Source organism: Oncorhynchus keta, chromosome 16, assembly GCF_023373465.1.
Source record: "Oncorhynchus keta strain PuntledgeMale-10-30-2019 chromosome 16, Oket_V2, whole genome shotgun sequence".
NCBI lineage: Eukaryota > Metazoa > Chordata > Actinopteri > Salmoniformes > Salmonidae > Oncorhynchus > Oncorhynchus keta.
The window spans coordinates 8791945-8810977 of NC_068436.1; the positions used below are offsets into that span (position 1 = coordinate 8791945).

The 19033-nt window shown below is 42.6% G+C and overlaps 3 protein-coding genes across 4 annotated transcripts in view; 2 read left to right on the forward strand and 1 right to left on the reverse strand.

The window, feature by feature from the left end:
• LOC118395619 (zinc finger and SCAN domain-containing protein 12-like) overlaps positions 1-19033 on the forward strand; it is a 142118-nt gene that overhangs the window by 34135 nt on the left and 88950 nt on the right. The gene's annotated exons all lie outside the window — the stretch shown is intronic.
• LOC118395631 (neurotrophin receptor-interacting factor homolog) lies at positions 2467-17406 on the reverse strand. Of its 2 annotated transcripts, none has more exons than XM_035789511.2 (6): positions 16805-17406; positions 14969-15096; positions 14611-14784; positions 4413-4577; positions 4009-4120; positions 2467-3797 (listed from the first exon to the last, which is right to left on the reverse strand). In XM_035789511.2, the coding sequence occupies exons 2-6, from the start codon at positions 15068-15070 to the stop codon at positions 2851-2853; spliced, it is 1500 nt and encodes a 499-aa protein (XP_035645404.2). In that variant the 5' UTR covers positions 15071-15096; positions 16805-17406; the 3' UTR covers positions 2467-2850. The 2 variants fall into 2 exon arrangements, with proteins under 2 accessions (XP_035645404.2, XP_052321116.1); XM_052465156.1 differs by lacking the exon at positions 16805-17406 and adding an exon at positions 15378-15981.
• Positions 17998-19033, forward strand: part of LOC118395644 (uncharacterized) — an 82491-nt gene continuing 81455 nt past the window's right edge. The window contains exon 1 of the mRNA XM_052465108.1: positions 17998-18569. Within this exon, the coding sequence (XP_052321068.1) occupies positions 18293-18569 (277 nt within the window). The 5' untranslated portion in view covers positions 17998-18292. The remainder of the gene's footprint in view (positions 18570-19033) is intronic.

Consider the following 19033-nt stretch of genomic DNA (forward strand, 5'->3'; position numbering starts at 1 on the left):
ACAGCACAAATATCTTCTACAGTCAACCCTTTAAACAACGCCCAATACGCTGCCAGACCCCTAGTGGAGTTGGTACCACACTACAGTAGGTAACCCTTGCTGCTATATGCCAGGGAGATAGCCTCCACAACCCAGTGGGAGAGACTCTGCTTAGAGAGCGGGCTAGGTACCTCGTGGTGAACGCCCATCCTGCCCCTGTCTGTATTGGTGGGGTAACCATGAGGTAACTGAGGAAGTCTAGACCCAAGTCCAGACCCAGACCTTCTATGAACCCAGTCAGCAGGCATTAAACAAGATCCTGAAGGAGATGACAGACTTGGGATAGACTCTCTGTGGAGGCTGAAGCCCAGGGTGACCTGATTTTTAAATCATGGGCACTGGTGTTTGTATCATAGGAACAGGAGGGTCTATCAGCCCCAGGCCCTGCTTCCTCCCTGCACTGAGACTGTGAAGAGAAGGGTCTGGGCTGCAGACTGGATCCCTGACTGGAGCCTCTGTCTCTCTGATGACCACCAGGACTGTTGTTCAGTCCACCTGTCCACTGGTTGTGTTCTGTGTGGTGGTGGTGGAGTCTCTGTCCCTCGTGGTTGGGTCCTAGTTGCAACTCGGGAAGGAAGAGCGACGGCTCCTGATCCAGAGTTCTGATCCGGGGCCAGGTTTTGTGACCAGCCGCTTCAGAGGTCCACTTTCTCCTGCAAGCAACACTGGATATCAGCAGGTCCTCATGAACTGCAGACTATAAACACTAATTGAACAGAAAAGCATAAAGGTTTATGAAATAAACTCTTTGCTGTACACACAGAAACATGACATTATAAAATATTAACCACAGTCAAGCCCATCTCTAACAATATGGAGCCATTGGAGGTCATTATACAAACGTTCCATATGTGTTGAATGAAGAATTAAGTATATTTTGGTTAGACTGAGATAAAGGAAACTTAGTCCCTGTAATGATAATTTTAAAAAATCATGTCTGTCAGCACAGAGTCAATTTTGTACTTAATTTTAACAAAATGCTCATACACTCAACTTTGAAGTACAGTACTTTTATTGCGATACATGTGAAAGTAGAATAACTTCTCACTATGGTAACCATTTTCTGTAAATCTGGTACCCTCACTTTGATAACATTTATTTTAGAATACCTTTGAAAAGGTTCAACATTACAGTACACACATATTCACTACTTCATGTCAAGTAAACATGAATTAAGGCACCATCATTATCTGACTATAAAACACCAGTATCAACCTAAAGGGACCAAGTTTGTCACTCTTCATCAGTGAAGCATTTTTACAGTGTTCGTCTACAAGGCTGAAGAAAGAGGTAGCTCCTTATTAAATTCATTCTTGATCTTAATTTTCAAACGGTTGGCTGTAGGCTACATCCTTTCAACACACAATAAATGTAATTTTACATTTCAGGGGGGGAGAGAAAACGTGAGATTCGAACCCTTGCCACAGTTACATGGAGCTAGGCACTCTATACAAAGAGCAATTTGACCAGTCAGTGAAATACACTTGATGTAGTTGCTTTAATTATCAGTATGTGCTGTTGTACTTCTCTGATGAAGCTTCCGTGAACAAGTCCAAGGGTTTTAATTGGCTGATACATAATTTGTTACAGGAAATAATCACAGCCACCTGGTGAGGTTATCATAGGGCTAAATGTGCAAGGTTATGTAATGGGAACAGCTAACATGTAGCTTTTGATCACGCGTGACTACATCAATGATTTTAAATTGGCTGATGCTTAACCTTGAACTTCTCTTTCCTAATGTTCAAAAGTATGGCCCCGAAGTGTTTACCCATCCCCACTATGTTTGAGTTCTATACTGTAGTTACAAAATGACTTAATTGTTAAACCCATCATGGTGGACATAAATGTGTTGTGGGTAAATATGAGTCAGCTATAAGTCAAAAGTCAGACAAACCTGGCAAATATTTGGATGTGTACAGGAGGTGTTTGTTAGCATGTGTAGGTATATTAAGGCTTGGATTCAATATGAGCCATCATTAACCGGCTATAGCAGACACCTGCATAGCTGTTTGTGGCGGAATTGTCAAATCGGTGACCAGCAGCTCGAAGCTACACCCGTCCCACTCGCGTTAGAAGTTCAGAATGAGAAAGTGTATGCTGTACAGAAATAGTGACGCTCAAATTGAAAATCATTCAAACAAAATGAGGCCTAATCGGGGTATAGATTACATCTCAAAGGCTGCATGGGATTTCTCTTAATGAGACTTCGTGCAGCCAATGGCAATGTCCGCTTTAGGTATAATGCCTGGAGCCGCTTGTGGATTTGACAGTGCTACCTTCAGTTCCACCTCCGACACCTCCAAAACGTCAGCTATGTAGATGTTGCCTAAAGTGAATTTGATTGAGTCGGGCCCTTTGAAGGTTGTATTGGTGTGTGCAGAATAGGGTGAGATCAGATGTAATGAATACTGAAGACTCACAATGAAAAGTCCCATTTTGTGTTTATTAAACAAGGTGTCAAATACACCATATGAAAATCGCACATACACATGTCAACAACAAAAATCGGCATGAACTTGATAAACTGCATTCATTTTCACATTAAAAATGTGTCGTTCTATGGATGTAATGGAATAGGAATTTGAACCTCATAACCTACTCAGTACAACATGAAACATACTTTTTATATATGCTCTATATATCACACAATGTCAGGATGCAATATTCTACCCAGGAATGTTCAACACTGAAATCTGTTAACCTCATTCAAAATGCACCTGTGGATCTTTTTGGCTGACAACAATGAACATTGTCTTAAATGCAGAGCTTGATCTAAATGTAAAAAAATTAAGTGGAATTATGTCTATTCTATAGAGTGGAATGGTTTTTCTGCTGGTGTATCCTGAGATAGCTCCTCTCTGAGAACCTCTTCCCGCAGTGCGTACAGGCGAACAGCCGTTCTCCCGTGTGGACCTTCAGGTGCCTCTTCAGGCTGCCAGCTTGGGTGAAGCGCATGTGACACTCGGGGCAGCTGTAGGGTTTCTCCCCTGTGTGGACCCTCTGGTGCCTCTTCAGGTTGGACAACTGGGAGAAACTCACCCGGCAAAGATGGCAGCCAAAAGGTTTCTCCCCCGTGTGCATCCTCTGGTGGATCTCCAACTGTTTGGGGAAACTGAAGGCTTTCCCACAGAAAGAACACGGGAAGTGCTTCTCTTTTCCACCGGATCTGCTGATAGCGTCACAACTACTGTCATTTGTCAAAGGGCTTGTGTAGCCATTTAGTGCACTGGCATTGTCTGAGGTCTGGTTTAACAGGAGAGTGTGAGGAGGATGAAGGCCAGGGAGTGTCTGTGTTGTTGCAGGGTCCATGTTCCAGTTGATAGATCCTATAGAAGGCAGGCTGAAGGCAGCACCTGTTAGCGGGTTAACCTGAGGCGCCATCAGTCTCTCTGAATCACAACTATAGGAGCAGGACGGAGCATCACTAGCCGAGTCTGTGTCTGTTCTCTCCTGCTGCATACTGACACCTCCCCGTCCCCGCGGACCAAATCTATGCTTCGTCCTGGTCGCAGCCAATCTGTTGTCATGGAGACTAAATCCGGATGTTGTTTTGTGTTCGACTGTCTGTTTCTGGTTGACAGTGTTGTTCCCCAGCCCAGAGTTGAGGACACTGTCCCATCCACTGACCTCCACTATGTCGCCTCTGGTCCTGGCCTGCTCAGTAAAGTTGACCCCTGGGCCTTTGACTGCACCTGTCTGGATCTGGGAATCCAAGATGTCCACCCAGTCTCCTCTGTTAGCCTCCAGCCAATCACCTGCAGGAAAAAGTTAGAAAATATACTTTATAAACACGACAAAAAAAACTCCACATATGTGTTTTGTTTTGTCAAGTTTATATATTGTGTTTTTGTATTTAACAAATTGTATTGATTTCCTTTATTGAAGAAAAAAATATATAGCCAGAAGCGTCACTATTCCCATTGAATAACTATTACTGTATGTAAGCTATATGTATTTCTCCTTTACCTTGCTCCCCCATCTTTAGTCCATTCAGCAGATCAATGCTCTCTGGTCCATCTTCTATTGTCTCCTCTTTGACCAGCAGCAGATCAGGGTTCCCATCCTCCATGTCTACTGACTGTAAGAGATACAGTGTGAGAGGATGTTGGATCCAGAAATCTGATATGAGCATCCTGCTATGGAGCTATGAGGGATTGCTATGAGTACAATGTAAACATGTTAATTTGATTACTTGACATTCTTTAATAGTTTGATAATTCAAAGGCATGGTCCATATATATTTCCATATAAATCTTGTTCATTATGATCTAAAAGGCTAAACTGATGCTAGATCAGTACTCCTGCTCTGAGGTTGTGTGGATAAAGCCCTGACTGAATACCATTCAGACAGTTGTTCACAGTGGGCTCACCTCAGTGAGACTGTGTGTGGTCCTGTGCTGCTCAGCTGGTTCCTCTGTGGGTTCAAGAGGAATAGTCTGGTTGTCCTCCACGACCATGTTCCCCTCAGGGTTCCCCAGACCCTCCTCACACCCCTCCTCCTCCTTCACCAGCAGCACCTCTGGAACCTCCTCCTCCTGGAAGAGACAGGTGATACAGATTACAGACACACTCCCTCAGGTACACACACACACACACACACACAGAGAGATAAAACACACTTTCAGGAGGGTTTACCCATCCCCACTACGTAAACAATTTTGACGTGTACAGTAGGTGTTAGAATGTGTAGGTATATTTAGTAAGTGTATATTTGCTTATAAAGCGCTATTGTGTGTACACAGAATAGGGTGAGATCAGATGTACGTATACTAAAGAGCCTCAAGCAAGTCTAACACAAAATTAGATTTTATTCTATTGAACATACACGTTAAAAAAAATCTGCATGAATTTGAACTGCACACATTTCCTCATTCAAAAAAAGTGCCTAAAAAATAAATAAAGTAGTTCAATGGAAGTAATGAAATAGGCATTTGTTATCATATAGCTATCATATAGCCTACTCAGTACAAACACTATGTAACAGCCGTTTTAGGCTTATACAATGCCAATGAAAGTATTTATACACCTTGACTTATTTCACATTGTTGCGTTACAGCCTGAATTCAATGGATTTCTCTCTCATCCATCTACACACACTATCCCATAATGATCAAGTGAAAAGATGGACATTTCTGCAAATTTATTGAAAAGGACATTTTAAAAAGTATTCACACCCTCGAGTCAATACTTTGTAGAAGCACCTTTGGCAGCAATTACAACAGAGTAAGGGCAAGTCGAAGAACTTTCCACACCTGGATTGTGGAATATTTGCCCATTTATACTTTTCTAACATTTTCAAGCTGTCAAATTGGTTGTTGATCATTGCTAGAAAACCATTTTCAGTTCTTGCCATAGATTAAGTATATACAGTGGGGCAAAAAAGTATTTAGTCAGCCACCAATTGTGCAAGTCCTCCCACTTAAAAAGATGAGAGGCCTGTAATTTTCATCATAGGTACACTTCAACTATAACAGACAAAATGAGGAAAAAAATATCCAGAAAATCACATTGTAGGATTTTTAATGAATTTATTTGCAAATGATGGTGGAAAATAAGTATAGTACTTGCACAATTGGTGGCTGACTAAATACTTGTTTGCCCCACTGTACACCTTAGCAAAATACATTAACTCAGTTTCACAATTTTAATCCTACTAAAAATTCCACGTCTTAGGTCAGTTAGGATCACCACTTTATTTTAAGAACATGAAATGTCAGAATAATAGTAGAGAGAATGATTTATTTCAGCTTTTATTTATTTTGTCACATTCCCAGTGGGTCAGAAGTTTACATACACTCAATTAGTATTTGGTGTAACTGTGGATGTATTTCAAGGCCTAGCTTCAAACTCAGTAGCTCTTTGCTTGACATCATAGGAAAATCAAAAGAAATCAGCCAAGACCTCAGAAAACAAATTGAAGACCTCCACTAGTCTGGTTCATCCTTGGGAGTAATTTTCAAATGCCTGAAGGTACCATGTTCATATGTACAAACAATAGTACGCAGGTATAAAAACACCACGGGACCACGCAGCCGTCATACCGCTCAGGAAGGAGACGCGTTCTGTCTCCTAGAGATGAACGTACTTATCAATCCCAGAACAGCAAATTACTTTATGAAGATGCTGGAGGAAACAGGTACAAAAGTATCTATATCCACAATAACACAAGTCCTATAAATCGACAAAACCTGAAAGGCCACTCAGCAAGGAAGAAGCCACTGCTCCAAACCCACCATTAAAAGAAACCAGACTACGGTTTGCGACTGCAAATAGAGACAGAGATTGTACTTCTTGGAGAAATGTCCTCCGGTCTGATGAAACAAAAATAGAAATGTTTGGCCATAATGACCATCGTTATGTTTGGAGGAAGAAGGGGGAGGCTTGCAAGCAAAAGAACATCATCCCAAATGTGAAGTACGGGGGTGGCAACATCATGTTGTGGGGGTGCTTTGCTGCAGGAGGGAGTGGTGCACTTCACAAAATAGATGGCATCATAAGGCAGGAAGTTAAAGCTTGATCACAAATGGGTCTTCCAAATGGACAAGTTGGTGTGGGGGCTGTGCTTTGGCAAAGTGGGTGGGGTTATATCCTTCCTGTTTGGCCCTGTCCGAGGGTATCATCGGATGGGGCCACAGTGTCTCCTGACCCCTCCCGACTCAGCCTCCAGTATTTATGCTGCAGTAGTTTGTGTCGGGGGGCTAGGGTCAGTTTGTTATATCTGGAGTAATTCTGTCCTATCCGGTGTCCTGTGTGAATTTAAGTATGCTCTCTCTAATTCCTTTCTCTCTCAGAGGACCTGAGCCCTAGGACCATGCCTCAGGACTACCTGGCATGATGACTCCTTGCTGTCCCCAGTCCACCTGGCCGTACTGCTGCTCCAGTTTAAACTGTTCTGCCTGTGATTATTATTATTTGACCATGCTGGTCATTTATGAACATCTTGGCCATGTTCTGTTATAATCTACACCAGCTCTGTCAGGAGAAATGGAACAAAATTCACCCAATTTATTGTGGGAAGCTTGTGGAAGACTACCTGAAACATTTGACCCAAGTTAAACAATTTAAAAAGGAAATGCTACCAAATACTAATTGAGTGTACGTAAACTTCTGACCCACTGGGAATGTGATGAAAGAAATAAAAAGAAATCACTCTAGTATTATTCTGACATTTCACATTCTTAAAATAACGTGGTGATCCTAACTAATCTAAGACATGGATTTTTTACTAGGATTAAATGTCAGGAATTGTGGAACAACTGAGTTTAAATGTATTTGGCTAAGGTGTATGTAAACCTGCGACTTCAACTGTATATCACAGTGTCTGGATGCAATACTTTTACGGGAATCTTCAACACTGAAATCTTTTACTCTCGTAATTGCAAATCAAATTTGTCTCATGCACCGAATACAACATGTAGACCTTACAGTGAAATGATTACTTAACCAACAATGACATTAAGAAAATCCCTAAAAAATAAGAGATAAGAATAACAAATAAAGAGCAGCAGTAAATAATAGCAGGGCTATATACAGGGGGTACCAGTACAGAGTCAATGTGCGGGGGGCACCGGTGAGGGAATTATGTGCATGTAGGTAGAGTTAGTGACCATGCATACATAATAACAGAATAGCAGCAGCGTAGAAGAGGGTGGGGGCAATGCAAATAGTCTGGGTGGCCATTTCATTAGCTGTTCAGGAGTCTTATGGCTTGGGGGTAGAAGCTATTTAGAAGCCTCTTGGACCTAGACTTGGCGCTCCGGTACCGCTTGCCGTGCGGTAGCAGAAAGAACAGTCTATGACTTGGGTGGCTGGAGTATTTTGGGGTCTTTCCTCTGACACCTCCTGGTGGAGGTCCTGGGTGGCAGGTAGCTTGGCCTCTGATATACTGGGCCGTACGCACTATCCTCTGTAGTGCCTTGCGGTCGGAGGCCGAGCAGTTGCCATACCAAGCAGTGATGCAACCCGTTAGGATGCTCTCAATGGTGCAGCTGTTAAACCTTTTGAGGATCTGAGGACCCATGTCAAATCTTTTCAGTCTCCTGAGGGGAATAGATTTTGTCGTGCCCTCTTCATGACTGTCTTGGTGTGCTTGGAATATATTAGTTTGTTGTTGATGTGGATGCCAAGGAACTTGAAGCTCTCAACCTGCTCCACTACAGCCCCGTCGATGAGAATGGGGGCGTGCTCGGTCCTCCTTTTCCTATAGTCCACAATCATCTCCTTTGTCTTGATCACATTGAGGGAGAGGTTGTTGTCCTTGCACCACACGGTCAGGTCTCTGACCCCCTCCCTACAGGCTTTCTCATCATTGTCAGTGATCAGGCCTACCACTGTTGTGTCATCAGCAAACTTGATGGTGTTGGAGTTGTGCCTGGCTGTGCAGTCATGAGTGAACAGGGAGTACAGGAGGGGACTGAGCACACACCCCTGAGGGGCCCCCGTGTTGAGGATCAGCGTGGCAGATGTTACCTACCTTTACCACCTGAGGGTGACCCGTCAGGAAGTCCAGGATCCAGTTGCAGAGGGAGGTGTTTAGTTCCAGGGTCTTTAGATTAGTGATGAGATTTGAGGGCACTATGGTGTTGAACACTGAGCTGTAGTCAATGAATAGCATTCTCACGTAGGTGATCCTTTTTTCCAGGTGGGAGAGGGCAGTGTGGAGTGCAATAGAGATAACATCATCTGTGGATCTGTTGGTGCGGTATGCAAATTGGAGTGAGTCTAGGGTTTCTGGGATAATGGTGTTGATGTGAGCCATGACCAGCCTTTCAAAGCATTTCATGACTGCAGACGTGAGTGCTACAGGTCGGTAGTCATTTAGACAGGTTACCTTAGTGTTCTTGAGCACAGGGACTATGGTTGTCTGCTTAACCTGTTGAGTGCAGGGGGCAGTATTTTGATGTTTGGATGAAAAATGTACCCAAATGAAAATGCCTATTTCTCAGGCCCAGAATCTAGATTATGCATATAATTGTCAGATTGGGATAGAAAACTCTAAAGTTTCCAAAACTGTCAAAATATTGTCTGTGAGTATAACAGAACTGATATTACAGGCGAAAACCTGAGGAAGATGCTGTTTTTCCTGAAAGCTCGGTTCCATTGCCTGCCGTCGCTCCATTTAAAATGGATATCAACCAGATTCCTTTTCCTATGGCTTCCACATGCTGTGAACAGTCTTTAGACATATTTTTCAAAATAAAAGCCTGAAACTGAGTGAGAAAGATCACCGAGTCATTGTATGACTGGGTGCCAGCAGCGTTTTGCATGCGCAACAGCTTGGAGCAGACATTTTCTCTCTCTCTCCTATTGAAGAAGCTACAGTCCCGGTTGAAATATTATCGATTATATATTTTTTAAACAACCTGAGGATTGATTATAAAAAAACATTTGACATGTTTCTATGAACTTTGCGGATACTATTTGGAATTTGTCTGCTCCGTCGTGACCACTCGAGCCTGTGGATTTCTGAACATAATACACCAACCAAATGGAGGTATTGTGGATATAAAAAATTATCTTTATGGAACAAAAAGGAACATTTATTGTGTAACTGGGAGTCTCGTGAGTGCAAACATCCGAAGATCAAAAGGTAAGCAATTAATTTTATTACTTTTCTGACTTTCGTGACCTATCTACTTGGTTGCTAGCTGTTTGTAATGTTTTGTATGCTGAGAGAGATGTCCTTACATAAACGCTTGGTATGCTTTCGCCGAAAAGCTTTTTTGAAATCTGACACGCCAGGTGGATTAACAAGCTAAACTGTGTTCATGAAAATTAAATATTTTTTTGTAATTTAATTTGGCGCTCTGCAATTCAGAGGATGTTGACGAAAATGATCCCGCTAACGGGATGGGTAAAATATGTTGGTATTACAGGCTCAGACAGGGAGAGGTTGAAAATGTCAGTGAAGACACTTGCCAATTGGTCAGCGCATGCTCGGATTACACGTCCTGGTAATCCGCCTGGCCCAGCAGCCGTATGAATGTTAACCCGTTTAAAGGTCTTACTCACATTGGCTGTGGAGAGTGTAATCACACAGTCTTCCGGAACAGCTGATGCTCTCATGCATGTTTCAGTGTTACTTGCCTCGACGTGAGCATAGAAGTTATTTAGCTCGTCTGGTAGGCTCGTATCACTGGGCAGCACTCGACTGTGCTTCCCTTTGTAGTTTAATAGTTTGCAGGCCCTGCCACATCTGACAAGCATCGGAGCCGGTGTAGTACGATTCGATCTTAGTCCTGTATTGACGCTTTGCCTGTGATGGTTTGTCGGAGGGAATAGCAGGATTTCTTATAAGCTTCCGGGTTAGAGTCCTGCTCCTTGAAAGTGGTAGCTCTACCCTTTAGCTCAGTGTGAATGTTGCCTGTAATCCATGGCTTCTGGTTGGGTATGTACGTACAGTTAATGTGGGGACGACGTTATTGATAAAGCCAGTGACTGATGTGGTGTACACTTCAATGCCATCGGAAGAATTCCGGAACATATTTCAGTCTGTGCTAGCAAAACAGTCCTGTAGTTTAGCATCTGCTTCATCTGACCACTTTTTTTACAGACTGAGTCACAGGTGCATCTTGTTTTAATTTTTGCTTGTAAGCAGGATCAGGAGGATAGAGTAAGGTCAGATTTGCTAAATGGAGGGCAAGCTTTATACGTGTGCGTCTCTGTGTGTGGAGTAAAAGTGGTCTAGAAAATATTTCCCTCTGGTTCCACATTTAACATGCTGATAGAAATTAGGTAAAACTGATTTAAGTTTCCCTGCATTAAAGTTGCCAGCCACTAGGAGCGCCGCCTCTGGATTAACGTTTTCCTGTTTGCTTATGGCGGAATACAGCTCATTGAGTGCTGTTTTAATGCCAACGTCGGTCTGTGGTGGTATGTAGACAGTAGAGGTCGACCGATTAATCTGAATGGCCGATTAATTAGGGCCGATTTCAAGTTTTCATAATAGGAAATCGGTATTTTTGGACACCGGTTTTGCAGTTTAAAAAAAATGTTATTAAGTTAAGTTTATTTAACTAACAAGTCAGTTAAAAACACATTCTTATTTTCAATGACGGCCTAGGAACGGTGGGTTAACTGCCTCGTTCAGGTGCAGAACGACAGATTTTTACCTTTATCAGCTCGAGTGATTCAATCTTGCAACCTTACAGTTAACTTGTCCAACGCTCTAACCACCAGATTACATTGCACTCCACGAGGAGACTGCCTGTTACACGAATGCAATAAGCCAAGGTAAGTTGCTAGCCAGCATTAAACTTCTTATAAAAAACAATAATCACTAGTTAAACTAGTAATATCATCAACCATGTGTAGTTATCTAGCATGTCCTGTGTTGCATATAATCGATGCGGTGCGGATCGTTGCTCCAATGTGTACCTAACTATAAACATCAATGCCTTAAAATCAATACACAGAAGTATATATTTTTAAACCTGCATATTTAGCTAAAGGAAATCCAGGTTAGCAGGCAATATTAACCAGGTGAAATTGTGTCACTTCTCTTGCGTTCATTGCACGCAGAGTCAGTGTCTATGCAACAGTTTGGGCCGCCTAATTTGCCAGAATTTTACATAATTATGACATAACATTGAAGGTTGTGCAGTGTAACAGGAATTTTTAGACTTATGGATGCCACCCGTTAGATAAAATACGTAACGGTTCCGTATTTCACTGAAAGAATAAACGTCTCGTTTTCGAGATGATTGTTTTCCGGATTTGGACATGTTAATGACCCAAGGCTCGTATTTTCTGTGTGTTATCATATTATAACTAAGTCTATGATTTGATAGAGCAGTCTGACTGAGTGATGGTAGGCAGCAACAGGCTCATAAGCATTCATTCAAACAGCACTTTCGTGCGTTTGCCAGCAGCTGTTTATGACTTCAAGCCTATCAACTCCCGAGATTAGGCTGGTGTAACCGATGTGAAATGGCTAGTTAGTTAGCGGGGTGCGCGCTAATAGCGTTTCAAACGTCACTCGCTCTGAGACTTGGAGTAGTTGTTCCCCTTGCTCTGCATGGGTAACGCTGCTTCGAGGGTCGCTGTTGTCTTTGTGTTCCTGGTTCGAGCCCAGGTAGGAGCGAGGAGAGGAACGGAAGCTATACTGTTACACTGGCAATACTGAAGTGCCTATAAGAACATCCAATAGTCAAAGGTTAATGAAAAACAAAATGGTAGAGAGAGAAATAGTCCTATAATAACAACAACCTAAAACTTCTTACCTGGAATATTGAAGACTCATGTTAAAAGGAACCACCAGCTTTCATATGTTCTCATGTTCGGAGCAAGGAATTTAAAATGTTAGCTTTCTTACATGGCACATATTGCACTTTTACTTTCTTCTCCAACACTTTGATTTTACATTATTTAAACCAAATTGAACATGTTTCATTATTTATTTGAGGCTAAATTGATTTTATTGATGATTTATATTAAGTTAAAATAAGTGTTCATTCAGTATTGTTGTAAATGTCATTACAAATAAATGTAAAAAAAATATCGGCCGATTAATCGGCATCAGTTTTTTTTGGTCCTCCAATAATCGATGTTGAAAAATCATAAAATCGGTCGACCTCTAGTAGAGCGCTACAGATGAACTCTATCTACCTAGAGAGTATCTCATGATAAGCTGTAGACCACACTCTCAGGTGAGCAAAACCCTGAGACTTCCTTAGATATTGTGTACCAGCTATTGTTACAAATATGCATAGGCCCCCGCCCTGTGTCTTACCAGAGGCTGCGGTTCTGTCGATAGCGTATAACGCTCCAGGTGTATATTCTTACTGTCGTCATTCAGCCACGACTCGTTGAACCATAAGATGTTACAGTTGGTTGGTTTCTTCTGTGCATTCGCTTCATTGGTTGGCTGAACACTATTTTTTAAATTTTAGTTTTTAAAATCTTTTTGCATTAGCTTTTTCTTCCTGTTGTGATGGTGTCAACTGGTTTTTATTTTAAAACGCTTTGCCTCCCAATATTTTTGTATATAGTTCATTAGTTTGTGCTGAAGTCATTAGTTTGTGTTGAAGTACTGCACTGTTAAAAAAATATTTTTTTACCTGAAAATCAATCTGTAGTTTTTCCTAATTACATTTTGTGCCAGGATGTAAAACGTCTGTTTTGTAGATCTGTGAACATATCAAAAGACTTAAACTTACATGCAAAATACCTGCTGTTAACTTTTAAATGATTGGAATGAATTATCCAAAGAGAGTGTAAAGATTTTCAAACTTCAGTATGTGCTTTCAGTTTGTCCCATTTATTTTCCAGCGATTGAACATTTTCACCTGATCCTCACAAGCCAGCCTGATCTCTTTCTGCGAAACCTACGTTTACTTTGCCAGCGAATCATGGGGATCTGGACCTGGTCGGGTGTCCATTGTATATCCCTCACATCCGACTCATTGAAGAAGGCCTTGTCCAATATGAGGTGAGTAATCCCAGTTCAAATGTCCAGAAGCTCTTTTCGGTCATAAGAGACGGTAGCAGCAACATTAAGTACAAAACAAGTTGCGTGGGTGGTGGGTTAAGAGCCAATAAGACAGCAGCCCTACCCGCCGGCGCCATCTTCAGTATGCATCAAAAGCATCCGAGGATAGGATGTTTTAAGCTGACAACAATCACAATACATCTTTGTCTTTAATGCAGGGTTTGATCTAAACGTCAGAAGCTATCGAGTGGAATGGTTACTTTATGTTCTAGAATGGGATTTTTTTCTGCTGGTGTGTCCTTAGGTAGCTCCTCTCTTAGAACCTCTTCCTGCAGTGTGTACAGGCGAACGGCTTCTATCCCCTGTGGACCTTGAGGTGCAAGTTCAGCTGAAGCTTGCAGGAGAATCCACCCTCTGGTGGCTCTCCACCCTCTGGGGGCAGCTGAAGCCTTTGTGAAAGAACATGCAGAGGAACGTTTGTCTTTAATATTGACTGATGTTGCGCCCCCTCCCCACGACTTGGCCCTTTGAGTTCAATACCTGATTGAAAAGGACATTTGAATCAGAAGGCCCCATCGATGAGGAAATTGGGTCACAATCCCTGAACGTGTGGAATGGGGAGTGGGTCGTGACACTTGGATTTGTCTCTAAGCTTTCCCTGGAAACTAAGAAATGTCTGCTCTGTGAGAGTCTGTCTCCTAGGTGACTATCTGCATTCCATGTGGGAGGAACGTCACACTCCACTTTCACAGTCACTTCATCTACAACCAGACCCAGCCCTTTCCTATCTAGGCACCCTTCAGAGTATACACTACTACTGTACAGGTTCCAGTCCCCTCTAGACAGATCAGATTGTGTCTAAACCAAATGGCATGTCACCAGGTTCCATCTCTGTAGCGTAAGAACAAGACGGGTAATGGCTGCCAATGTCTAAAACATCAGTATCCCCAATTAACCATTCTCTGGCTCTGCTGAAATACCTGTAGATACTCTGAGCCAGGAGCAAGAGTTCAGCCCCCCCCCCCCCATCTCTCTGGGTCTGATCTATGGTTAGATCCTGCGTGTAAGAGCCTGTGTGTTACAGTTAAAGTCTCGGGGGGTGTGTCTGACTTGAGGGCGGTGTTCGCCGTTCCACTGACCTCCCTGGTGTTGCGTTGGGTCCTGGCCTGGGGCATGGTGACGGTGGGGCAGTCACCCATCACTACAGGGGGCGTCACTCCAGCCTCTGCGCCAGTCTGGATGTCTCTGTTGTGTCTTGGGTTATCTCCTTCAGCCCTCTCCTGCTTTACCCCAGGACCTGCAGCCTCTGCAGACTGACACAAGAAGAGATTATTATCTGTACATGATTTGAATTGGATAACAATGTTGTAGGGAAGTCTCACAGCACCCCTATGGGAGATAAGGAAGTAAGCAAATGAATAGCTGAGGGGAGCCTTTCTGAAATAAACAGGCCACATTTGATGTACTCCAATTTTGATGTAATACTATGACACTAACCTCTATCACAATAACATGCTTGGTTGAGGTTCCACTCCCCTCAACAGCTATGGGTTGGTCATCTCTCCACGTGTTGTGTCCCGCTGGGTTCACAAAGCTCATGTGGCCTCCAGTGGGATGTCCTTCACCTAAATAGGGTTATTGGGGGTGGTTAAATTAGGTATTGTCCGCGTAGTGTAGATTCTGACTAGGTGGGATGCAGCTAATGTCAGAAGTCACTTTCCGTATCAGGTTAGCAGACTTTACGCAGCAATATAGGATACTTAACCTAACTATAATAACCTGCTACGTTACGTTAAGGTTAAGAAAAGTACAAGCTAAAATCCCAAAATTCTCACCGACTCAACTTTTGACATTAGCGGGATGACATCCCTTCTAGACATGACCCACAGCCTTCTGCAAAATGTACCTCTTGCCATTCCTCTGTATCGATCGAGGATCTTGACACTACTGGGACGAATGGCGACGACGCGCTCCCGTGCCACCTTCAGTTCCAGTTGCTGTAGTTTCCTCCGCAATACCCTGTTTTCTTTCTGGCTTTGATTTATTTCCAAACGAAACACTGCATAGTCGTCGTCTACGAGTTTACAGATCTCTGCCACGGCTGAATTCGCTAGCAGCTCCATGATGGAGGCTATTTGAGTGTGAAAAACCATACAGTTAGCCATTGTTAGCTAACGTTAACAGCTAGCTAGCGTTACCTAGATAACATCTATCAAGTAAGTCCTGTCTCCAACGCGATTTAAATTCTACCTGGAGTGATGTTGTGCAGTTAAGTTCCAGGGTGTTAATAAAAGTCTAAATTCCAACAAAAATGCTAACGTGGAAATGGTTCTTGATCATTGTTTACTTGCGTTTACACAGATGTTATTGGTTGAAGTCAGCTCAAATGGTGCGGCTAAATAAAAAGTCTATGCGCGCTGTTCTTTGAAATACGGTATTGCTTATTACGTTACACATCAAGTCTATTCATTGGCCTTTCCGTATTTGAGAAAAAAAAAGTATGTGAACCGGAAACCGATAAGTGGTCTTCTTTGAGGTTTAACGGGGGTTGGCATGTTGCATTACCGCCACCTACTAGACTGGAGTACACCTCCCGTATACTTTGCTTGGAGAAAATAAAAACAAATGCCCTACATCTAACACTACACGCACAAAAAATAACACAACCCACAACCCCACTATTTAAATCTATGTAGTCCTACCTCAGGCCAACAACCTGACACCACCACTTAACACAACCATTAACTCTGATGTCAGCTACCTCTTTGCAGCTGCCACCACAACCTCAATTTTCTGCGACTTACATTCCATCCCTGCAGTACAATTGATAATCATTGCTATAAATCCAATCTTGCTGAAACATATATGTCACTTGCTGTCCTATCTCTCTACTGGTACAGATATTCTACTCACACCACTCCTCTCAGGATCCCTCCTCCTTGACCCATCTTCCTCTACTTTCTTCACTACCTCAGCCAGCCCAGCCTCACATTCAATTCAGCCCAGCAGCATATGACAACTTCAGCACTACTCTAACCCTGGAAACCTCAACCTGCCTCTCGGGCTCAGAGAACTTCCCCACACCGACCACCTCCAATACTTCACCCTCATTCACTTCCACTTCTCCTCCAGTCTTCAGCTAACTCTGCTTACACTTTCTACCATTCTTCTTTAACAAACCATCTCCCTTTTCCCCCATCATTTTTAACCAACTCAAGCCTCACCATCTTCCTCTCAGACCTCCTCTGCCTCTCCTCCCCCCTCCTCCATATTCCAAGTATACATCTCCTTATGATAATATTGCACTTCTACTGACATACATATAGTTCTTACCTTGTCAAGGAACGCAATTTTAACCGTCTGTCACAATCTCGTACAGTCAGCACGAACCCCTCGGGATATATTTCTCAACAGTGTATCCCACTTATAAAGCATCTGTTTCGTCTTGATGTTCTTTATCAAAAGCTATCGTGCCGCTTTTCCTTTTCAAACAAGCGCGCTCTTCCAACCACCCTCCACCCGGGTGTGTCTTCCGACCTCCGATAAGTGGCCGAGGAGATATAAATTCGTTAGTAGTCCAAAGGAAGTGTCCTCCCCTCCTTGATAGTCTTTTTGGAATCTATCATGCCACCTTTGAATCAGCTTTTGTTTTGTTGCTGGAGAAAAGCATGCAGCTGTTTAAAAACAAATACAGTGCCTTGCAAAAGTATTCATCGCCCTTGGCGTTTTTTCCTATGTTGCTGCATTACAACCTGTAATTTAAATGCATTTTTATTTGGATTTCATGTAATGGACATACGCAAAATAGTCCAAATTGGAGAAGTGAAATGAAAACAAATCACATTTTTCTAAAAAAAAAAAAAATTTAAATACGGAAAAGTGGTCTGTGCATATGTATTCACCCCCTTTGCTATGAAGCCCCAAAATAAGATCTGGTACAACCAATTACCTTCAGAAGTAACATAATTAGTTAAATAAAGTCCACCTTTGTGCAATCTAAGTGTCACACGATCTGACACATGATCTCAGTATATATACACCTGTTCTGAAAGGCCCCAGAGTCTGCAATACCACTAAGCAAGGGGCACCATGAAGACCAAGGAGCTCTCCAAACAGGTCAGGGACAAGGTTGTGGAGAAGTACAGATCCGCGTTGGGTTATAAAAAAATATATCAGAAACGTTGAACATACCATGGAGCACCTATAAATCTTATAAAAAAATGAAAGAATATGGCACCATGACAAACCTGCCAAGAGAGGGTCGCCCACCAAAACTCACAGACCAGGCAAGGATGGCATTAATCAGAGACAACAAAGACACCAAATATAACCCTGAAAGAGCTGCAAAGCTCCACAGTGGAGATTGGAGTATCTGTCCACAGGACCACTTTAAAGAGAATATGTTCCACCCAGACTGTTCTCCTGGAGTAGGATCTGGTAGGGCTAAAGTAGTGGGGATAGGGGTGGTTGGTTTTTGGGGTATAGTGGTGTATATGTGTAGGGTTAGATGGTGGTGCGATTTACTTTTCACTTCCCTTTTTAACAACTCTTTTTGTTACAAAAGTGTAATTCACACTCCGACCTGTGACAAGCAGCAATACGCAACACAGCGTCTCGTCTGCCGGAAAATCACAAAGACGTGACCAAGAAGAATTTCCAAGTTTGCGTTTTTATTGTTGTTACTGAAACCTTTATTAACACCCTGGAACTCAAAATATGACTAATTTAACTGCACAGGGCCACATATTTACCCCGTGTAGTGTTTAATTCGCGTTGGGGACATATACATGTTATATAGGTAACGCTAGTTAGCTGCTAACAATGTCTAGCTGTATGGTTTTTCACACTCAAATAGCCTCCATCATGGAGGTGCTAGCGAATGCAGCCGTGGCAGATATCTGTAAACTCGTAGACGACGACTATGCAGTGTTTCGTTTGGAAATAACTCAAAGCCAGAAAGAAAACAGGACATTGCGGAGGAAACTACTGGAGATGAAAGTGGCACGGGAGCGCGCAGAGAGGACAACGCGAGAGCGCGGCCTCGCCAGTCGTCCCAGTAGTGTCAAGATCCTCGATCGATACAGAGGAATGGCAAGAGGTACAGTACATTTAGCAGCAGGCCGAGACTTTGCGGCCCGTCCCCCTTTCCCCTCTGCACCCATAATTGGGTCTAGGATTTTGGGGGGGATAGTTCCCCAAATTATTTAGCTATAATGTGCAAAGACACAATCATATTATAACCAGATTATTGTTTTACTGCATTTCTTATTATTTACTCAATGAAAACAATGTGATGCATGGAACATAATATAGTATATTGATAACTTATTGATATACTATTTATTTATGAGACATGTTACCTTACATCCTTGCCAGTTGTTGACAGTGACAATTGTGTACAGTCGTGGCCAAAAGTTTTGAGAATGACACAAATATTAATTTTCAGTCTGCTGTCTCAGTTTGTCTGATGGCAATTTGCATATACTCCAGAATGTCATGAAGAGTGATCAGATGAATTGCAATTAATTGCAAAGTCCCTCTTTGCCATGCAAATAAACTGAA

What these genes read in the sequence shown, in the direction of transcription:
- LOC118395631 (XM_052465156.1), bottom strand. Translation starts at nt 15,636, where the DNA reads ATGGCTAACTGTATGGTTTTTCACACTCAAATAGCCTCCATCATGGAG. An exon ending in CCCAACGCAACACCAGGGAG is followed by an intron (nt 4,578 to 14,610) that starts GTCAGTGGAACG and finishes TGTCTCTTCCAG; the next exon opens with GAGGAGGAGGTTCCAGAGGT. An exon ending in CCACACACAGTCTCACTGAG is followed by an intron (nt 4,121 to 4,412) that starts GTGAGCCCACTG and finishes TATCTCTTACAG; the next exon opens with TCAGTAGACATGGAGGATGG.